The sequence below is a fragment of the Lissotriton vulgaris genome, chromosome 8 (assembly GCF_964263255.1).
Source record: "Lissotriton vulgaris chromosome 8, aLisVul1.2, whole genome shotgun sequence".
In the NCBI taxonomy this organism is placed as follows: Eukaryota; Metazoa; Chordata; class Amphibia; order Caudata; family Salamandridae; genus Lissotriton; species Lissotriton vulgaris.
In genome coordinates, this window is record NC_141696.1 from 1,318,541,074 (window position 1) to 1,318,564,434 (window position 23,361).

Sequence of the window (23,361 nt, forward strand, 5' to 3'; positions counted from 1 at the left end):
TATTAGGGACAGCACCCCTGGGTGGAGTTAGAGCAGAAGCCTGAGGACCCTTTAGAGAGCGGATGGGTAGGAAGAGAGGGGTCATGATTGGAGAACTATAGGTTTTCACCAAGAGTTTGAGAGTGGGTGGCTTCCCTTGGGAGTCATTCACTGCTGACACCTTTTGATAGGTTGAGACCTGGTTAAGTAGGGATACCATCTAGAGCAGGGTAGGGTCAGCCTAACCTGTACTTTCTCTCCGGCTGTAAATGACTGATAGATTTCAATATGTGTCTATGCTAATAGCACTATTGTTTTTAGAACTGGTATTGGTAGTTTCCGTTGTTCGTCTGAGGGCTTTCAGAGAACACATGTACGTAGTTGGGCCCGTGTATCTGGTGAATCTCATTTTGAGATGCTTGTACCTGCAACTTATCCTGACTTTATAATAAACCTTTGAAAGCTAGAAGTTGTTTGTGATCCTTTGAAGCAGAGTCCTTTATTGGGAGAACTAACTTGGTAAGAGATGCACTTTCTTCCCTCAATGACAGGCAATAAAGGTTCAGTCGACCAGACCGGGGTTTTAGATCGATAGTGATAAGGTATTGATCAAAATCTCGCCCTTCCACCCTCTTGCCTAGTCCTTGGGTACTTAAGACTCCTTTTTATCACCCTTATTCAAGGAAGCAATGCCTACAATGCTGTTCAAATATGGAGACTGCTGAACATTTGACAAAGCTCTACATTGTATATCAAGTGGAAGACGTTTCAGATGAGTCCTCTGAGAGCGCAGCTAATTCTTGCGCCTCTGGGCACCATGAAAATATCTTCCCTCTCTCATTTCTAATTCCCCCTTTCCCCTGGGAATTAACTGCTGGTGCTTGTGGTAATATTCAAGAGTGGTAGGGGTTGGTCAATTGGCGATTGGGTGGATTCTCTTTGCTCCCACTGATTCAGGACTCAGGTGAGTGGACTCTGACAAGTACACTGTCAGAATCCTAAGTCAGAGGACACTATCAGATTCCTAACAAATAATATCTTTAAAATATTTTTTTAAATATATTAGCTCATACTGTATATTTGTGTTGTGTGTATCTATGTTACACGTTTTTCTTTTCCATCAAAGAAACGCATTGTATAGCGCTGTATATATACTTAATTTTCACTCAATATTAGATGTCTAATTTAATTGTGAAAAGTAATATGTACAAAAAGATTATAAATTGAAGAAATGAATATTTAAACAAAAACAAAATATAACACAATAAAAAGTAACATGAGACTCACACAAGGGTGATTTTATTTATAGACCAATTGTGAGCGGATTTCAGCCCTTGTATAAGTAATACAGGTCTGATTGGGCCACCGACTTTATTCATTGTTTTACTTCCCAATTTGTCCTGGACCTAAATCGAGACTGTAGGGGATACCTACCTTTCTAAAGATCCCTGACAAACTACATGCTTGATGACTGCTTAAATGTAATTGCATGATTTGAGCAGCATAGTTCTAATCTGTGCAATAGCATCAAATCAAAACAAAACGAAAATGGGTTAGCCATGTTTAAAATATAAAAAAATAAACCATAGGTAATATTATTGATTATACCTGCTTGTATTCTGATGTAGTAAAAGACGGAAGTGTTTGCCTATCGTCAATCAATTACATACCATTTTTGGGGCTGGGAGGAAACCCCTTAAGATCCCACCATTAAAACTACAAAACAAAAAACACCAAGAGGCGGGCAGGTTCCTGTTGCCTCCGCCGACTAAATGTCCAACAGAGATGGTGGAGGCTGGAAGCATGCGCATGTTTAAAGGGGCGTACACCGCTATACAGTGCTGTGTAGGAGATGGGTCGAACTCAAGCAGGCAAAATCCTTTCAAGTTTCTACCTTCTCATTTCTAAAGAGCAGAAGGGCAACTCTGTTGTGGTATGCTTTAGTTTGCTCTGCATGGGGGCAAATTAAGTTTAGGGTGTGTTTTCCTCTACAGCACCATTGTTTTTCTCTCATTCTGGCCAATGTATCTTATGAATTTGCAGGAGGTATTTTTCAGTCACCTGTGCAAAGGGGTGAGTGTGTAGGTTAAGCAGTGTTACCTAAAGGAGAGTGTCCCAAATCATGACAAAAGTGATCTATTCATGTAAATGGCAAGGCACATATCCTAAAAAAATACTTGCTTTGTAGGGAGGTATGGAAATGACTTACACAGCACAAACCAATCTACAAAGCAATATCTGCTCTATATAGTATCCTAAAGCAATCAATCAAAACTCCTCCTGTACTTGAAGTCACGCATTATATACTATATCACCCCCAATATGCCACTTTGAACGAATACCGAAACAATATAATTATAAAGAAATAAAGATTCCTTAGGGAAACACATTAGTGTTTTAAATATAGCTGTACTGATTTTATAAATAGATGTGTATAGTTCCTGAAGCACAGTCAAAATACCTTTCTTTCTCACTGATTTTTATATTGATTCCACAGACCACCAAGGCTAATCAATTACTTTAATAAAGAACGAGTGCCCATGGGACAGAAAAACAGAGCTTTACTACAAGTGAAGATGCTCGAGTCAGCCTGCTAAAGCCGTCCCCATTCATACATTTTACATGAATTCAAAGTGGAGCACTGTGACAGTGTCATCCACTGCAATTATCATAATTAGTTGCATGCTTCCAGCACGAGGTTCCTGTATACACACCCTATATATGGGAATGTAGGAAGTATAGGAAGAGACAAAGGTATAGGAGGGAAGGAGAAGTTGGACATACCGACAGATGTGAAGACACATACAAACCCAAAGACAGACAAATGGATAGCAAGCTAGCTTCAAGAAGGAGGCCAAAACCTTCCTCATTGGTAAATTCCTTGCCTAATGCCTACCATCCCTGACCACAAATCTGATGTGTCTAAGACTATCGTTTTTCCCAGATCATCAACCCTCCCGCAGAGAATTTATGGGGCCTTTAATTTTTTGCTGAATCTAATTATGATTGCAATCTTACATTTGTACCCCCAATATCCCCTATGTTCCCCACACCCCTGCCCCTCCCCATCCGTTTGTACAGTTTCTGTATATTTCTGCACATTGACTTTGTTTGTACACTGTGATATATCCTGTAAAGCGCTCTGATACCCTCATGGGTCAAGTTCGCGCTCTATAAAACATTATACAAATAAATAAATAAATATGTAGCTGGCAAGCAAGCTAGGCAGGCAAGCAGATAGACAGATAATTAGCTGGCTAGATTGACAGACAGGAATGCAAACAGATAGGAAGCTAGTTAGATTAATAGACAGACAGACCAAAGAACTAATGTACATCCACATGGATAGAAAGTCAGACAAATAGACAGACATACATCGGCTGATAGTAAACATGAGCGGAAAATCCGTTCCGCTTGCGGATTTCGCGGATTTTCGGTAAATCTGCGATCCGCGAGCGGCGGATTTCGGGGGCAAAAGTTCAACTGTGTTGAACTTTTAACTATTTTAGGATGGCGCCGGCAAGCTGCCAGCGCCATCCTAAAATAGTTACAGAGTTAGCTACAACAGGAAGCACTAATAGATAAAATAAAGCAGGTGCTCGAGCACCTGCTTTATTTGCTCTATTAGTGCCCTGATGAAGCTAATTTAGTAACTATTTTAGGATGGCGCTGGCAGCTTGCCAGCGCCATCCTAAAATAGTTACAGCAGGATGATGTGTGTTTTGTCGAGGCTGGGTAGGTGTGCGCTCTCCCCATATCTATTGTCGAAAATTAGCTATGATGCTTGATGGAGGCCTTTGCATAAATGACTTTCACAAGCTCAATCCCTGTGCAGTTCCTGTGACCACGAGCTTCTCTGATCCGTGCCTGTCCTTATACACACAAGAGGCATGTGAACTCGCATATAAGCCCCGTCCCTTTGGCCCCTCCCCACACACTAGTGGTGTGTGCACCGTCTTCGCGCCCTTTACCCACTTGATGTACAGTTCACTCGAGGGACCCCGGCGCTCTTTGGTGTGATGGCAAAGTTAATCAGCCCCCCCAAAAATGTGTGTTTTGTCAAGGCTGGGTAGGTGTGCGCTCTCCCCATATCTATTGTCGAAAATTAGCTATGATGCTTGATGGAGGCCTTTGCATAAATGACTTTCACTAGCTCAATCCCTGTGCAGTTTCTGTAACCACGAGCTTCTCTGATCCGTGCCTGTCCTTTTATACATACAAGAGGCATGTGACCTCGCATATCAGCCTCTCCCGTTTGGCCCTGCCCCTCACACTAGCGATGTGCACCGTTTTCCCGCCCGGCCATGCCCCACACAATCCGCAAAATCCGCGAATCCGTAAATTCGCGGATTTTGTGGATCGCGAATTCACAAATTTGCAAAATTCACGAATTGCGAATTTGCAAAATTCACCCATGCCTAGCTGATAGATAGTTTATTAGTGATCAAAGATATAGAAGGACATTGCTATAGCTACATTGTCTTCGTTGTTTTGTTTTCAACTAATTAGGTTTGAATACATTCTTATTTCATGTAATATTAAAACTCCTCATTAGAACCATAACAGTTTAAGAAGTATAAAACTCTCCAAGAGTCTAACATCCCCCTCCTGACCCCTCTTTCATTTGTCTCCACCCCCTCGCAGCCACCAAATCAAACCCAGGGCAGAGTAATAATCTGCTGTCCTTAATATGCCCAATCATTATTCAAATATTAGTAGGGACTGTCCTTTAGACGTATGTAGCGCTATGGCATAGTAATCATCAAGCTTTGAATCATTTCGAATCATTAGGACTCTGAGTTCGCTGAAGAAGGCAAAGAGATGACTCCATTGTTTTGCTAAGTGTTTTTCCTCATCCCTTGCTGCCCGTGAGAGTTTTTCCACTCCCAGAATCCACCCAAATTTTCCAATCCATTTATTTTCCGAGGAGATTGTCTGTTGTCCCCAGAGAAAGAGGACCATTTGTTTGGCAGCCAGTAGTAGATGGGAGATGAGTTAAGCTGGTTGCCATGGGTTCAGTAAAAAGAAATCTCAGACGGGGGCGTGGCCGAGCAGGCCGAGCAGACGTAACCTACCTCGGCTCCTGGTGCGCTCGCTGTCCTGCGTCGTTTTCGGGCATCTTTTCATGACCAAATCATCAGCAAAAGGCACCCACTGTCGGCGGATGATGTGAGGCACTAGCGGAGGAAGTTTTTGCTGCTCTACGATACGAGGGCTGGCCAATGGTTTAGGGTGCACTGGCTTCAGGATGTTATTGGCCTAATGACTGCCTATCTGCTTTCCTGCTTGGGCGGTTCAGGTACACTTTTGATGCATTATGGACACCATTATTCTTACATGAGAGTTGCCGGGATGGGGCGCGGACAGGGTCCCTGGACCCGTTGTCCCCCCTGGTCCATGTGGGGGTGTTATCGCCCCGGAGTGAGACCTAGCATTGGTTTCTGTATTGTTTTCTTGTTCACTCTTGTTTATGTTCTTGTAGGGGTTTTGGGGTGGGTGAGGGAAGGACGTGATGTCGGTTTTTTAATGATCCTTATTGTGGGCTCTTTTGATTTTTGTATTGGTACAGCAGACGCAGACTTAAGGGCTTCTGTGGGTGGAGAGGTAAGTGGTGTCCATAGGTTTAGGAAGATGTTTTTTTTTCCTTGTAGTCATGATGCCGGTCACTGTGGCAACGTCAAGGGGCTTAATTCGCCACAGAAACGGTTTAAGATTTGGAAATATATTGTGGACCACCATTTAGACGTCGTAGCCCTGCAGGAGACTCACTTGGCTAGGCCTGACGACTCCCCGTCTCAAGCATAAACTCTACCCCCTAATATACCGTTCCTCAGCACACACTAAGCACCGGGGGTGGCCATAATGTTTCGTGCTGCTATTCAATTCCAACCTCTGGGGGTTCAACCGGATAAGGATGGCCGGTGGGTCTTGGTCAAGGGACGTCTAAGGGGACGTCTTTGCACCTTTGCAGCCCTATATGCCCCCAACGTAGGCCAGATGACTTTCTTGCACACTTTTCTGGGGAAACTCATGGACTTCGTGGAGGGCCAACTGATATTAATGGGCGACTTTAACCTAATTTGGCAGAAAGATCTGGATAGCTCCCACTCACAGCGCGCAGATGCAGGCTCCTTCTCAGGGGGCACGCAGCAGACAATACGAGACCTTGTCCTCCTCGATACATGGTGTGTACTGTATCCGCAGGCACGGTATTACACATTTTTTTCCTATGTCCACCGCACCTACTCACGGCTAGATTATATTTTCGTTAGCCAGTCCCTTCAGGGGGATCTGCAGGACGCTAAGATATTCCCCCTCTCAGTTTCTGATCATAGCCTGTATTCTATCTGCCTTCAATGGCGTGGTCCCGCGCCGGCTACTCCCACATGGTATTTTCCTCCCTCACTCACTCGCGACAAAGACTCGTGCGCCAAGCTACGATCCACCATCACTGAATTTTTTAAGGCTAATCCACCAGAAGACACCTCAGAGTTTACAACTTGGGACGCTCTGAAAGCTGTCCTAAGGGGTGAATGTATTGCCCTCAATGCTGCTCTGAACAAATAGCGCGCTCGAGAACGGGAGGCGCTGGAAACGGAATTATCCACCCTCGAGCAGCTCCATAAAGTCAACCCCACGAGGCTCACAAAACGGCAGCTTACGGCGGTGCAGGGCAAATTGTGGGCTATCTATACTAATAGAGCGGAATTCACCCTTCTTAAACTGCGCCATCTCTCTTACACCTAAGGTAACAAAGTGGGTAAACATCTAGCTCGACAGCTGAGGGGTAAATGCGAGAAGGAATATATTGGTGGCATTCTGGATCCCCTTGGGAGGGTAGTGCATAAAGATGAAGATAAGGCCGCTATTTTCGGGTCTTTTTACCTGGATCTCTATTCAGGAGACCCCTTAGAGGAGGAGGCGCAACAGGAGTACCTCCGATCGCTTTCTCTGCCACAGGTCTCGGAAGCATGGAATGAGGTCCTCACCGCCCCTATCACCTCGGACGATGTTACCTCCTCTATCAAAGCCCTGAAGCCCAATAAAGCTCACGGGTCTGATGGCTTCACGGCTCTTTTTTATAAAACTGTTGCCCCTGATCTCTCTCTCTACCTGGTCACGCTATTTAACAAAATGGCGGAAGATGGCATGACCTCTGGCTCTATGACTGAAGCCGTGATCTCAGTTATCCCCAAACCTGGGAAGTACCGACAATCCTGTGCCTCCTATAGAACAATAGCCCTTCTAAACTTAGACGCGAAGCTCTACTCCTCTATCATTACCAAAAGCATCAACGACCTCATGCCCATTCTCATCCATCCGGACCAGTCTGGTTTTATTAAAGGCCGCCAGACACACGGCAACACCTGTAGGATCGTTCACCTCATGGAGAAGGTTAATAGGTGTCACATTCCAGCAGTTCTAGTAGGCCTGGACACCGAGAAGGCCTTTGACAGGGTCGACTGGGCTTTCCTTTTCCTTACACTCACGGCATTTGGCTTCGCCCCCAAATTTCTTAACATGATTAGAGCTAACTATTGCTTCTCCTTCTCCAGGGTGGTCGTTAATGGAGTACCTTCGCCTTCTTTTCCACACTCCAGAGGGACCAGGCAGGGTTGCCCCCTCTCCCCCCTGCTTTTTGCTCTAAGTATTGAACCCTTGGCGCTCGCTATTAGAAACAACCCTGCTATCCAGGGGATTACATTCAGGGGGAATACCCATAAAATATCCTTATTTGCAGATGATGTGCTCTTGTCCTCGACTGAGCCAGACCTCTCTCCCGAGCCTACAAGCGGAACTTGTGCGCTATAAGCGGACCTCGGGATATAAAATAAATGCTGGAAAATCCTTCATACTGAACCTTACTCTTTCACCGGAGGTGGTTCTTCATCTGCGACCCCTTACACCGCTGGCCTGGGCCTCCACAGCTATTCAGTATCTGGGGGTTCAATTAACATCGACTCTACGCGGCTAACCTCCCTCCGTTCCTCACGCGCATCCAGGTGGAACTCGCCAGATGGAAGCCACTCTTCCTATCATGGTTAGGTCGCATTCACGCTGTAAAGATGACCCTCCTGCCCAAGCTTCTTTATCTTTTTCAAGCCTTACCTATTGAGCTGGAGCGTGATTTCTTTCAGCGTATGAAGTCCCTGATCCTGCGTTTTATATGGCAGGGTGGCCGAGCTCGATTCTCTTATTCTTTGCTGCGTCGTCCCCGGGCTAAGGAGGGTTGGCTTGCCAGATATCCATCTATAATACAGAGCAGCCCAACTGAGGGTGTTAGTGAGTGGTCCCAGAGGGATTCGGAGAAGCACTGGCTACACGTGGACCGTAGTGTGACGGGCAGAAATATCTGGGACTCAGTTTGGCGCCCTCGTAAGGACAGACCCCCAAACACGTATATTAGTACTCCTACTCGGAAAGTCTGGGATACTGTCTCGGGCGACGACAGATGGATCACTTTCCCGTCGCCCTTTACCCCCATTCATTTCAATCCAGTGTTCCCCCCAGCCCACCATGAGGGGCCTTTTGAGGCATGGAAAAAAGGCGGGTGTCCTGCTCTTATATACTTATTCCGCAACTTTGAACCCCTTACTTTTGAAGAGTGTAGAAGGGAATTTGATTTAGGTAACGCGGAACGCTATCACTACACGCAGCTGATGAACTGGGCCCTCACGCCTTGTATTCGGGAGGCTGCTACTCGTCCCCTCACAAAATTTGAAGCCTTCCTCACCAAAACGTCCTCTATGAAAGGGGTGATTTCTTTTATTTATAACCACTTGCTTGAGACGGCGCTGGCACTGCGCCCTCGCTATATGGCCAAGTGGGAAGACCTGGTACAGAGTTCCATTTCTGAGTCCGAATGGTCGTACCTCTGGTTCGACATCTCTCGCTTCAACCACTCCACCGACCTTACAGAGGCTCACCTTAAGACTATGATGAACTGGTACTTACACCCCTCCAAACTTTGACAGATCTTTCCCACTTCCTCAGACAGGTGTTGGAGGGGCTGCGGGCTGCTGAGCGACTTCCGACACATTTGGTGGGATTGCCCTAACATCTGCCCCTTTTGGGAGAAAATTCTTGCCCAAATGAAGGACATATTCGGCTACCCTATCCCCACCACTATAGTAGGGATCCTTTTGGGACTTCGTGACCCCGCTCTGGAACACCAGACCCGAGCTGACAAACAGATTATGTGGCTCTGCATTGGCGCGGCCAAGGTCACGCTCGCAGCTGCATGGAAGAGAAGGGAGCCCCCGGCGATTTCCCTTTGGCATTCTCGGCTCTGGAGATTGCTCAGCCTGGAGCGCATGGCCGACATATTCAGAGACGACTACAAAAATTTTGAATTCAAATGGGGACCCCTGGTTTTCTTCCTCTCGCCGGGCCTCCTCTCTGCAGTTTGTCCCCCTTCCATCAGAACCCTTCATCTCTTTCAATATTGATACTATTCGAAGAATAGCCCAGTTGGTTGATAATTTGGTTTGTGCCGCCACCACGGGGAGGGTAAAGGGGAGAGGTTTGTTTTCTTGTTTTTGTTTCTTTGGTTGTCGCACAGTTTCCATCATGTGAGCGGATGTCCCCAAGTTGGGACACGCCCTGGTGCCTACATTCAATCCTCTATGGCACTCTGGGTACAATTTCTGGATCTGATGTTGCTGTGGGACTAGGAGGCATTTGCAGCTACTCCGCCCGCTTGATTGGCAATGTTGTGGTCTTGACACACTATTACCGGGCCTCGTAATATGGAGATGCTCTGTCTGTTAAGCAACTGTACCTTTCATTTGGCTATCTGCATAGGCGTCAGAGCTGATTTCGTGTGACTGCTGCACTCTGTCAATTTATCAACTTTCTTAGTGCCTCCTTTCCCCTGCGTGGGAGCCTATGACGATATCATTGGATTTTCATGCTTATGGATTGTATGCGTAAAATTTCTAATAAAAACATATTTGAAAAAAAAGAAAAAAAATCTCTGACAAAATCAGATTTTGTATAATAAGCAGGTGGAATACTTTAAAGAGTTTCATCAAAGATTTAAAAGAAATCTATTCGTCTGTGTAATTTATCTTTTTTGACTCTAAAACTAAAATTTGGCAGAGCTTACATTTGTTGGCAGAACTTTCACTTACTAGCGAAATTCAAATAGTTTAGTCACAAGCAATATATTAAACCCACCTACAGTGCATTATAATACATTAAGGCTCAAATGCATTGGACACATTGAATTGATTACATTAAGTCAGTATATGCAGCCAGAACAAACTCCTGTCTGTTCCAGAGATTTTATGAGGAAACATTCTCCAGAATATGCTCTTGTAATTTATACCTACACTTGCCCATATTATCATCAGCTCGCTTCCCTAATTCAGCTTTTCCTGTCATCCTTCTGCATCTCGGGTTTCAATTTAATCTCTCCTTCTCCATGGGAACTTCTTTATACTTCATAGACATTAATCACTGCCTTTAAGTTTTCAAATGCTTCTTCCCTCATCCATACCGTGTTTGCCTGTGATTTGCCTGGTTTTATTGCAATGTTCTCTAAGCCGCCAACCTTCAAATTACCTTGATTGAATTTGCTGCATGAATTTTGAAATATGTTTTGTGCGAGCACAAATATATACATTATACAGAGAATCACGCTTCTCTCATAAAACACGAGCCACCATTCTGTTCTAGTGTTTCGTCTAGTGAAGACCGTGCTCTACAATCAGTTCCTTAACATATCAGTATGGATTATTCACCAATTTGACACACGTTTTACTGCATAGCCTAGTGGACTTGGAACATGTTTCTACAATGCGGTTTCTAGCAATTTATATGTCTGATTGTTTTTTTCGACTGGGATTTCATAAGTGGACAGCTTCATCTGTCTTTTTGGCCTCATGTCATCAACACCAAAACATCTCCCTTACCCCATTGCTTTCAGAAAGTGTCCCTCACATTCTAGACCAGGCATGAGAGTTTTTTTCCATCTCACCATTTCCTATTGGCTCTTAGGTGTGTTAGTCCACCTCTCTTAATAGTGCTTCCCATTACAGTGCATGGATGGTGGAGCTAAGTGTCCTTCTGCTACATTAGAGACATTTCAGTTTCAAAAAGGGTTTCCACGCTGCTTGATGCTTCACCAGCTGTGGTTTACATCTCATACACAGCACATGAATGAATGCTAGCCTCCTGAACTGTGGGTATGCAGTCTCTATCCAATCTAATCCAAGATTGCTGACCTTGTAACTACTGCACTCCATTGCAATTCCCTCTACACAGTGTTGTATAATGTGGACCTTTCCAATATTCAGAGGGGGTATACACCTGTTACAACGCAACTTTTACAACTACCTACTATTACAACGCAACTTTTACAACGCATACCATTACAACGCATTGCGCTGGGGGGCGCTCTAGGATAGGGAATAAGTTTAATTTACTATCCAACACCTTCCCTAGTGTCCACGGGGACTGGAGTTGGAATAGTAAATTATACTTACCACTATCCAGCACCTCTAAGCGCTATGCGTTGTAATGGTATGCGTTGTAATGGTCGCGTTGTAATGGTAGGTAGTTGTAATGGTATGCGTTGTAACGTCATACATCCTTCAGAGGGCCATATTGTACCTTCCATAAAGAATTACAATAGCTCAGTACCGTTAGAAAGTCTGAAGCAGCAGACAATGTTCCTATACTAACAGAGCAGATGGGGAGAGTCTGATATGCACCCTATAACGAAACATATGGACCACTCTTCAAAAGTTGGAGGAAGACTTCAAATCGTGGCCCATATTCAGAGCACCTGAAAACATTTGAAGTCACAACCATTATATAATGCTCTGCACAAAAGGCACACAACAGCATTATTAGGCCCCAAAACAAGCAACATAACATTGTGTAACTCCAACACACGAGACAAACAGAATCAAGAACTGCTTGTTCAAATAATCTCAGTAACTTAATCTTGACCTGGACTAAGGATGTGCTACCTTGTACGCCACAGCATGCGACTCCCCATATTCAACACGAAACTCCCTAAGACCAAGAAAGTGACATTGAAAATACCAACAGAGACTAATGTTCTCAAACTTAAAATTCAGAATAACTGTGAAGGTACATAAAAAATGGTCATACACTGGAAGAATAAGATAGGAACAACTATGTTTGAAAGAGTGAGACAATACCTTATAAAAGATCCCATGCAGAGCAAAGCAGGGATTCACACTCTACACACAAATGAAAGCAAGAAAGCACTCAACACTTGGATGTCAGTGTGTGAAAGAAGAAACTCTGGACAGTTTCAATTCCTCCCAAAGATGAACCAAGGACAAATAGACACACCGAGAGGGTAACTGAAGTGATCCCTAGCGCGGTGAGGCCACATACTGAGAGACCAATGGCAAGTCACACCTTAATCAGCCCATGAATAATGTAATTGGGAGAAAAAGGAAGTATGTCTGAAGACCTCCCACAATTGAGTGATTAACTGGTAAAGAGGGACCATGCTTTGACCACTAACTCAAAGTGACACTGGGCCCAGGATATCCATAAACATCCCGAGACTAAAAACCGAAGGGTATTCAACACATACAAGACATCCAAGTCACTTAGGCTAACCCATGACTTTAAGTAGAAAGTGAAAAATTTAAAGACTATGAAAAATTATAGGAAACATCTGGAGGTAGTAAATGGGATCTCATCCTACTCATCTTCAACAAAAAACAGAGGTTACCTGAGAAGGGACAAAAATTCATGCTCATTCCAGCTCAATGGGAACATTTATGAATACAAGTTAGAGACAAGGAAGATATAACCTAGAAGACATTGGGCAAAATAAACCCAACCAAACCAGTCTTCGTGTAGAAAGGTCAAAATACAGTGGGGATCTTTTAGGATGCCAGAATGTATTGCATTCCCAAAGCAGCTCTAAGCAAATTTAGATGCACAGATTTGCTACAGTGCAACACAGATAAAGATGAGTGTTATCTACCCTGTACTTCTTGTCGACTGCTAATGTTTAAGCCTCTCGAGGAAGGGATCCCCGGCATCTCAAATATAAAATAACAGAGCATACTCGAGTTAATTATGGTAGATGATTCCTTACTGTTAACCATGTGATGTCCAGCAAGAACAGATGAACAAAACGTGGTATCCTTTCGTGATCTTGGGTCACATACTTCATAGAGAGTTTATGACCATTTCTTGCAATTCTGTTTTAATAATAAAATCATGCTGGCAGTTTTTCCAAATCAGTACAATTGCCTGTCTTAATTTTACCAAGTTAAGCCAATGTCGGTACACTTAATTTCCCACTGGATTATTTGGTCACCTTTACTGCAACAATATATGGCTCGAAGCTGAGTGCAATCAGGTTAGAGTTACAGTTCCAAGTAACACACGTGTATATTGTGCTATATAGAAACAATAAATCAATCGGTCATTTGATCAATAATGTATGTGGAAACCATCTAATTTCAGCTAAACTCGGAATGTGTGTAAATCTTGTGTTCTGCCTGGTAACAGGGGCCTTGGGGATCGGGAGCTGCTTCTCTGTGCCCTTGGCATGGTTGAGTGAGAACATGACGGTCCAGCATCCTGTCTCAGGATGACATCAGGCCATTCCCGAATGTTAAAAAGTGAGATGCGAGTGCATGGCTGCGTTATGTTTGACGATCAAGAAATGTGGCGAAAACCAAGCATTAATTCAGAACTGACCCTGAGTCAATAGGGCTGCTCGCATGACTAAGGAAGACTGCCTAACCATTCTTCAAATTCTCTCAGGAGGCATCACTGGCCAACGCAGCCAAGGGAGCCATCTCATTGAATTCTTTAAGCCATTTGTTCTGTCCACTCAACAGCCAAATTACAATCTTTCATAATGATCAATAAGTAAACAGCAAACAGGGAACTGTGCACCCCACACACATGTAAGTTTGTCCATTATGGAGAAGTAGCTGCAATGGGAGATAGAAACTTCAAGTCTATATTCTGGGAGAGTAGAGGAAATTACAAAAAGTGAGTTAAAAGATCTATTAACATGAACCCCTGCCAAAGACACCAAGAGCCATAGGATGATCCGGTTCTGTAACTTTGCACAGGCACAGTAGGGATCCATGTTTTTATTTTTGAAGAGGTTTTGCTGTCTAGAGCACATGGACACACTCGGTAACTCTGCAAGTTAGAGCAGGCACTCCAGACAGCATAGATCAAAAACAGAGCAGTGATTTCCGCTCCTTGCTTCCAATATACAAGATAAGGGGCTTTGGTTGGTACTGAGTTAGTCTCTGCACCACAGAGTGAGCAGTTCCTTCAAACATGGCTTCTTTACGCTCTTCTGCAGCAGTATGTAGGTGCAAAACATGGTCATGATGCATCCCTGACATACAGGAAGTGGACAAACCTTATTTTACTCTATGGTGAAGGAGAATGACTGCCACCCAAAAACAAAAGTCTACGCGGTCTTCCGCTGATGTGCGGGGGGAAAAAAGTATGTTCCAACTTGATTAATTAAATTTATTCAAGTCTTCTATAGTGCTAATCATGTAATGTCGACTACAGAGGGATTTATATAGTAAAGTGGAGGATGATATTTTGGATAAAAATGTACCCGTAGGAAATACTTATGTAAAATAAGAGGCACACTAATAATGGACCAAAAAGGTACTGTAGACAAAATATATTATATGCACATAAGTATATATTAAAACCTGGGTATTAATTCATCAACATTCTATCTGCAGATATTTAAAACCTGGGTGCTGGATACAACTATAGATACTGTAATGAGTGAAGCGGTACTTATTTCGTGAAATGTAAGAGCTGATATTACAAGGTGAGCTGGTCAAGAGCGAGGATGAGGTATGAGAGCAGGTTAGCCATGGGTTAGGAGATCTTCCATCCCTCTCTTCAATGTGATGTGTGAAGGCGCCTTCCTCAGCTGCTGTCCCAGATACTGACTGACCCCACTCACAATGAATGGGCCAGAAAAGTCTCACTGGATTGTTTTAGAGACAATTTTAACAAACTTTGGAGATGATCAGGTTTTTCTCATTGCACTTCCTACACTGATTATCCAGTCTCAGTGGAAACATAAAACTCACATAAGATGGCCCAGGCCATATCATAAGAACAGGGAACATGTTTCTGAGGCAGGGCTGTAGCTTTGACCTTCGTTTTCTTAACAAATATGTTATTAGATGAATAGCTTCAATGTACATGTTTTGGTTTTTAATGAATATTCTCTGTTTTAAAACCTTATCCGGAACTGACAAAAATCGAAATACTCTGTTTTAGAAGATATCTCCCATGAGTCTCAAATTGCTATGAACACTCCAGAAGCATCTCTAAACAACATGCAAAAGCCTTTGAGGAACTTTGCTCAGCAGTATCCGGTATATATATCTACGTCTCCCTGTCAGCGAGGCAGTCAAGGACACTGTCCACTAATCCTGAAAAAGCCTAGTTTTCTGGAATGAGCGCTGCAAGAGAAAAATCTGCTAGTCTACCAGGGGAAAGCCAAATTGCCTCTAACACAAGCTATAAAAAGTCTCAAGTATGTCTTAATGTAATCTTCAGACACAAGTAGTGCGCTTGTTAAAAAAATGTAAGGTCCTTCATCTCATAGTAAATAATTTGTTGAGAGGAGTTCTTCTGATTTACATCTTCACTTCCTGCCTGTCTACTATGTTGAGAATTATACTTAATGTTCTGATTATAGACGTTTTAGTCATGTTTGTGCTACATGAATGCTTTATTGTTGTGCTTCAAACATGAACACAGCAACTCTTAAATCCCAGAAAAATCAAGTAACTTAGTACACTATTTCTTAAGTCCTTGATATGCACTTGCTGAAACTTAACTAAGTAAATGCCATATGATCTACTAGATCAACCTAAATAGCCCTAAAAAGGATTTCCCTTTAAACATCTTTGTTCCCTGAAAAGCTTCTTTTGGATGTTGGTAGGATGTGAGAACCTGGCCTTCGCTACATCTGAACCACACAGGCTGTTTCCCTTTCTCCTGATGTTTCCTCACATGTTTATCTTTTTGCCAACAGTTTGTGGAGACCGTGATACAGAGGAACACATGAAACTGAGGATTTAGTTATCCTTGGAACAACCTTCGGCTGCCTGAGAAGAGAAGAACATCCTTCCTCGGCCACCATCTCTAGTCTCAAAGGGGCAGCCCGCCTCGACCTCTTTCACATAGGCTTTGCTGGGCCAACGTTATGGTTGGTTGGGGGTTCAGAAGCTGTACCAAAAGGAGTTGCCTATTGGCTACACCTTCAAAATTAAATCTGTGGGAAATTGGGGCCCCACTGTGACTATTTTTATGGGTGGAAATATATGTGAGCATTGGGTGTCCGATGGTGCCATAAATACATAAATGGTGGCTCAGAGAAGATAGTTTATGATCACTATCAGTACTCTTGCCATTAGAGTTTCCTTGGCTGATTCCTAACAGCTTTAAATTTGTACGAATATTATGTCCATTATGGGGTATGACTGCTACCATTAGAGAACAAGAAAGGGTCACCCCTGTTTCTTTTTCCTCTCCTGCTGTGCCCTAAACTGATCATTAGATGTTTGAGCTAAACATATGCACTGACTCTGATTGACAATGAGCTGCTGAATGATTGACATAAACAGGACACATACGTTGCAGTTAAAGTCCAGCTTAAACAAGATCTTATCAACATGGACCAGACCTGTATGTACCCTGCTAAGGTGTATCTAGAATGTGGATCTGTGTGATACCAATTTCCTGTGGGCTGGGAATAAGCCTAAAGGTTTTGTAGCTGCTGTGCTCTGATTTCTCTTCTTGCAAGCCCCAAGCCTGCATAAAAGTCCACAGACTCAGGGCCTAGTGAACAGAGGAAGGCTGATGCGAGAAACACATTTCATTATGTGCAGGTCCACACAGTGGTGACTCTGCCTGCTAAGAACTGACCCCCATACACCACCTTTAATTACTTTTGTTTCTCTTGGCTGCAGGGTAGCTGGATTAAAATGCACCGGATTGACCCAATGTATGCCCTTGTGACATGCCTGTGTGGGTCAGATGAAAGTCTGCTTCTTTTCCTGCCTGAGCCAGTAGTAGTGTGGAACCACTGACCCAGGGCCTCTAGGATCTAGAGGTAAAAAGATATCCATATTTAGAGGGACAGACTACCACTAACCCTACACTGAAGACACGTTTATCACCCCTATCCACTTTCTATGACTCTGAGACACTTTATATTATTTGGGAGAATTAATTCATCAGTCATTTTGTTCATCATTCTGCAGTATGTTTTTTCCAGAATAAGGTAAAGATCACAAACTGCGTATTTCTGCATACATTGTGTGAATCACTTGATCATATTTATAACCATCTATCTTGTGTTCTGATGTTCGCGATCATCTGGTAATCACAAATGGTATGTAATGGTTATATCCAGGGGCTCATGTTTTATAACTGAAATATCATTGTATTATTCTTTGGTGGTGGATTTTGATTAATGTATTTTATCTATTTGACCTTTGTCTCTACTATACACATATTTACACAATGGGATGTCTTGAAAGTGTTGTGTTGTTTAAAAAACACTTTTATTACAACTATAAAATCGTTGTTATAGGGTACCCATAGTCAACCTCACATCACCGTCGTTGAGATAAGACTTAACTAAGACTTAACTGCTCGTCCATTGCTAGCCTGAGAATCAAGGAGGCTTTGGGGGCCAATTTCCCATCACAGATCAAGTCCCAAATATACCCTTTCAGGCTATAGAGTGCCACAAAGAATATGCAAGCAAAAAAAGCAGGGCACTCTGGGTAGTTTCCAAGTTTTAGGTGGAGAGCTGCTCCTTTATAAGGAGCACATTATAACAACAAAGACACTCCGAATCTGCTAACTACAAATGCCTGTTTATATACAAGAGGTTTTAAGTGTATGATCACTGCAGTGTCACCAATGGCGAGCTATAAAGTGACAAAGCCTTATGCCATTTTTACAGCAAAGTCTCAAAGCATAGGATTACCAAATGCCATCCATGCCGAGTTGAAAAATGACAAAAACCTTGTACCATTCAAGGCACAGTATTACAGCTTTGGATTTGGAAAGGACATGCCTATGTATGTCATTGTTTTGACATACTGTTTGCTCCCTTGTGTCTGTACAAAGCTACACCTCTCTGACGAGTTCTAATAAGAGTGACACACACATGCCAGGGGTTACTTTTAGTCATTCCAGTTTGGCTTGGATGGTATTTCCAATCCAAAGCTGTAATGCAGTGCCTGGAATGGTAAACGGCTTTTGTCATTTTTCAGCTAAGGTCCAAAACGCATGCCTGCTACCAGTGACAATTCGAGTATTTCTAAAAACATTAATTTGTGGCAATAAATACCAAAAACGAGAAGATGAAATTTTATTTTTTATGATTAATTTTGTATGAATAGCACATAGCGGTCATGTGTGGCTGCGGTTGATTTAATGCAGTAGTTGCAATGATCCTCCTTGAAAATCTGGAATGGTGAATAACAAATGCTATCCTGTGCACATGTAACAGAGTGTTGAAGCTCGTTTCTAATAACCTCAGTTGAGCCATCTGGACACCGTTTCAATTAGCTAATTACCTCACTTTCTCTACAATCTTTTATGGTTTTGCTTTCAGGATAGATTCTGAATTAGCCAAGCACTTCATTTTCTGTACAAACTTTGCGTGTCCCCGCCCCAACAGCTCACAATCAGCTCATAATTTCAGTTTATTTCTCCAAGCCGTCGTTTTTGTGTTGATTCTTGGCATGTGCTCCTTGTTTTTATTCACTTCCTGCTCCCTACAAGCCTTGTAAATGTAAATGTATTGCGACTTATATAGCGCACGTATCACCCAAAGGCATCAAGGCGCTTGCCTTGGGAACCCGTCCTGGCCTTTTCCCTGTGAGATAACCCCTACTGAGCATCGCCAAGGTGAAAGCCAGGCATCCCACAGCGGGTGGGCAGCCATAGTGGAGATTAAGCAAGCTATTGCCCAGAGTTGCAGCGTGGGACCCCATGATTAGAGTAGGCACCGAGGCGAGAATTATCGAGTCTGTGGACATTTTTGGGCTCAGGACCCTGCCGCATCGGGAATTGAACCCTGGTCCCGGGCCAGACCTCTGCATCAGGGTCTGCCGCTCTAATCAGTGAGCCACACTCCTCCACAAGCCTTCTTGCCATCAATCCTAAGAATCTTCCTGTCCTGCCTGAGATTACCAAACCTGTTTCCTTACTCTTCATGCCTCACCACAACCATTTGACCTCCATGAACAGATGCTGTTTGGCTAAGAACATAGGTAAGAGAGGAAGTGATCAATGGAGCTCGTCGATGCAGGGACAGTGGAGCTCAAACAGAGCTGTGTCTTTTACACAGTTTGGGTCGGGCATAAATCTGTTCCCTGGAATCGAATGGTACATTGTAATGAAAGTAAGATGAACCATCATGTCAATCAGATGGGTTTTATATTCTATACAAAATTGTAATGAACCTGCTTGTGCAATGCATTGGATATCAATAATTGTAGATGACAAAATGTAAATCCATAAAATCACAGTTTCAACTGTACCTGTCCTGAGAACTATAGGGCTCATTATGATGTCGGTGGGACTGACACCCACAGCATGTCGGTGTCGGTCCCGCTGACATCTGAAGCAGTCGTCAGATCGCCGTATTACAATGCGTTCGGTCCGACTGCTGTGTGAGGAACCGACAGCTGTGGTTCCGATGGGCTCAAGGAGCCCGTCGGCCCTGCGGTCTGAATGTAATTCCTACAGTGAGGGCGGTGGCCGCTCAGGCAGTGTCGTAGGGACTACAATGGCCCATTCCGACGGCCTTTCAATGGTGGTCCGACTGCCATTGAAAGGCTGTAGGAAATGGACATTAGGGTCCCCTAGCATGGCCCCCCTTCCTCTGCGGCCTCCGGTATGAGGCCAGGGGGGAAACATCCATGCCCCATGTGGCAGGGATATTTAAAAAACCTGTCTTTTGGTATTGGAACTTGTGCTGCGGCCCTTTACGGGCCAAAGCACAAGCCTCATTGCCAAAAGGCATGTTTCAGACTGCCTTCAAGGCGGTCGGATCCTAATTAGGCAGTCGGGACCGCCGACTACCTGTCGGACAGTGGCTTTACCGCAACGATGCGGGCCAAACGCTCATCCGACCGGCATCGTAATTAGGGCCTATGTGCAGTGTATACTGGACCATTTATGGAAGAATCACAAGCGCAGAAGTAGGCAGACCTCATGAGGCCTGAAGCCATTTAATAGCACCACCAGCTTTGTATGTTTACATTACAGTTTGTGATTTGCAATTTTCCTAGTGTAAATGTGACTGCTGGTACACTAATTTAAAGATGGTTGCATCTCAGACAGAAGGATCAGCTTTGGTGCACTGAATCCAGGTTCTTTCTAGTGGCAAAGAGTTCTCTTTACTAAGGTTCCCTCAAACATTTTGGAGCAGAATATTAATCAGCCATTGTGACTACTAATATCCCATGTCACATGATCCCACATGGTAAACCATGCTATGATTTGTCAAACACACTGTGGCCAGTTCATCGATATTAGCTGACTCGAGAAGACTTGTGCTGATGCAGGGTCTAAAAGGAATGATGATGATTCCTGGTGATGAGATCCAAGATAGAGCTTTGATACTTCTGTAATAAGAGAGCTCTAATGATGTTGTTAATATCTGCATAAAAAGGGAACTCCTAGTCACGAAGTGGAGAAAATGTAAATACCTCTGTATATCCAATGGGATCCCTTGACCATAACTGTATAGCCAACCTCTATGTTTTGGCTAATATATTCTGTAACATCTCAGTCTATGTCAGACTGACACAAGAATCCATGTGATTCACATGTATTTCATCAGCCTTAACTGTAGAAGTGTAAAAACAATTTCTACAGAGCAATGTTTTATTAGAAGACATTTTCAATCTTTGCAACAAATGTTAAATCAGCTAGAATTTTAAAAAAACATACAGATTTTTTTTATACATTCAAAACACGAATCAACTCAGTTTTTCATACCTCCCATTTCACAGAATCATTCTACCTCAATCTCTCCACTGAACAGCCAATCTATTTGAAGATTTCCATGAGTGGCGGCAAAGAATTAGGCGACAAGAGATCCAGCTGGGTAGAGCTTCCATCTAAACACAAAGGTTCCCCTCTTCTTGCAATGAGTCACGTACAAGCTGTATTACATGTGCCATCGGTTTCACTGGGCCTGCAAGCAGTGCCCATTTCATAGCTGAAAATTTGACCTTTTGAGAAATGTTTGCCTCTACCTTTACCTGTGCAGCTGTCAACCTTCTGGCAGAGGGTGGCCCACTTGCTAGAGAAGCCAATGTCCCAGAAAAGACAGATCACGGGCAGAGGTGGTGCACATACAAGGAATGCAGATGTTACATTTATCATGTACCAATCATGGGCAATGTTAGAAACGGAGATACAACCTCAACAAAGTCCTTGTGTACATAATAATGGCCCGTCACAAAACTGAGAGCTTACTTTTGACAATTTTTTCAGTACAAGGGAGTTCTCAAACTACTAGACTGATTTCTATAAATTTGTGATATTTGACTGTGGCAGCACATATGTAGACTGAGCAAAACTTTGGCAGAAGTGGACAAATTCTAGAATATCTCACGTGTGCTTTGAATATTTGACGCGCGGCCATAAAAAATAAGTAACGCTTCTACCAAAAAAAATGTGTGTGCATTGAGTTATACTGTACCAAATTAGCCATCAATAGGTCAAGCAGGAAAAAAGATACACTATTTCACAGTTATGCATAATTCTATATCATTTGTGTTTAGAGATACCAGTTTTATATGTTTATTCACAAAACCACGCACCAACCTCAAACATCTTTCCAAGTCCTGTTGCTTTTAAGTGAAAGAAAGAACTGGAAACCTTCTAGAATAAATTTCCCTGGGGACTGAAGTAACCTGAAACCCCATATTATGCGGATAGGTTTGCAATAATCGACTACTGCTTGCATCTCCATGACATGAATAATTACTATGCATAACGAGTACCTATTAGTGCTTCCAGCGTAGGCAAATAAATCGCAAATTACTTTCCTTCTCAGATTAGTTGGGCTTGTACAAGAGCATTCTCTCTTGTAGACGAAGATAAACAATTATAGCAATGAGATGTATAGATGTAAATGAGCTATTTTACAAAACACTAAGATTTAAAATGTAAATTAAGAAAGTCACTGCTTAAAGGGATTTAAATGATTTGATGTATCATGACTCTGGGTCAGTTCTTTTCTCTGTAATGGCTGTGCTTGGGTGATGGCCAGTTGGGGCCCTTGTGCAGCCAAGGGTAGCGGATGCTAACGTGATGTGGCACCGATGCATGCACGCATGCAGAGCCATCCAGAGGATGTATGCGGGTGGTGATTCTAGGAGACATTTACAGCCCAGAATAGAGGAGCAGGGCAGCCTCAAGTGACATCACCAGATCAACTGCAGTGTCAACCTGGGCACATATATTATTCCACACATCACTGCTCCGCTGGCTTCCCACTGCCTCCTTCGAAAGGCGCCAAGCCTTCCCATCAAATGGCAGAGAATCCCTGAATACGCTGCTCACAGCCTCTAGATGCAGACAGGGGACATGGTCTTTCCAGATAGTGGCTCAGTGCTGTGCGTGGGTTTACCTATTTTGGTATATTAGAGGGAAAGATAGAAACATCTGTGCAGCAAGGGTGTCATAAGCTCTATTACAACAAAAGGAAATCTTCCAGCCAAAGATTGAGTAGTTCATAATTGGTAGGTTGTGGACCCCACACACTCTTAGGACCGCAAGCAACCTGACCTGTGGCACTAATATTAACTACACCCTTGGAGAGGAATCCCAGCAACTAGGAAGAATTCGTGAGCAAGTTTATTTCTGAACTCTGGAAACATGCACAAGTAGCCTCCCTCCCTCCAGCCTGCAGGGTCCTTTCAATGGGACACCTGCTGAAAATAAAGGGCTGCCCTCCCCCTGGTCCTCCCACCCAAGACAATTACACCACTGTACATGGTCCTCATCGGGCATAATGTATGCATAACCTCTGCAGCTCGGTGGCTCGTTTACTCACAGGCATTCGTTACAGCAAAGCTGTTGGCTGTTTCAATGTTGTCCACATGCGGAACCAAATTAAAGGGCGCCTCCGAGGCGTTGGGGCTGGTGTTGTGGAGGAAGATTGCTAATCGGAAAGCAGTGTACTCCTGGTCTGTGTTTCGGATGAAGAGACCACCTACAGAAAGACATCACAAAGGGGGGCACGTTCAGTACAAGATCACTGATTTGACATCACGCCATGCAGCCTGCCACCAGCCTTGCAAACTGTTTATGGTGCATTGCCCCCGTGAG

At 43.6% G+C, this 23,361-nt stretch overlaps 1 protein-coding gene across 7 annotated transcripts in view; it reads right to left on the reverse strand.

Annotated features, from left to right (window-relative positions):
- The window catches only part of GRIA4 (glutamate ionotropic receptor AMPA type subunit 4), a 969,207-nt gene that overhangs the window by 944,304 nt on the left and 1,542 nt on the right, over positions 1-23,361 (reverse strand). For all 7 annotated transcript variants that reach the window (XR_015299356.1, XM_086935255.1, XM_086935257.1 and 4 more), the window contains exon 2: positions 23,087-23,245. Coding sequence is in view for 6 of the 7 variants with exons in the window: in XM_086935255.1 (XP_086791381.1) it covers positions 23,087-23,245 (159 nt within the window). In the remaining variant the exon portion in view is untranslated. The remainder of the gene's footprint in view (positions 1-23,086; positions 23,246-23,361) is intronic.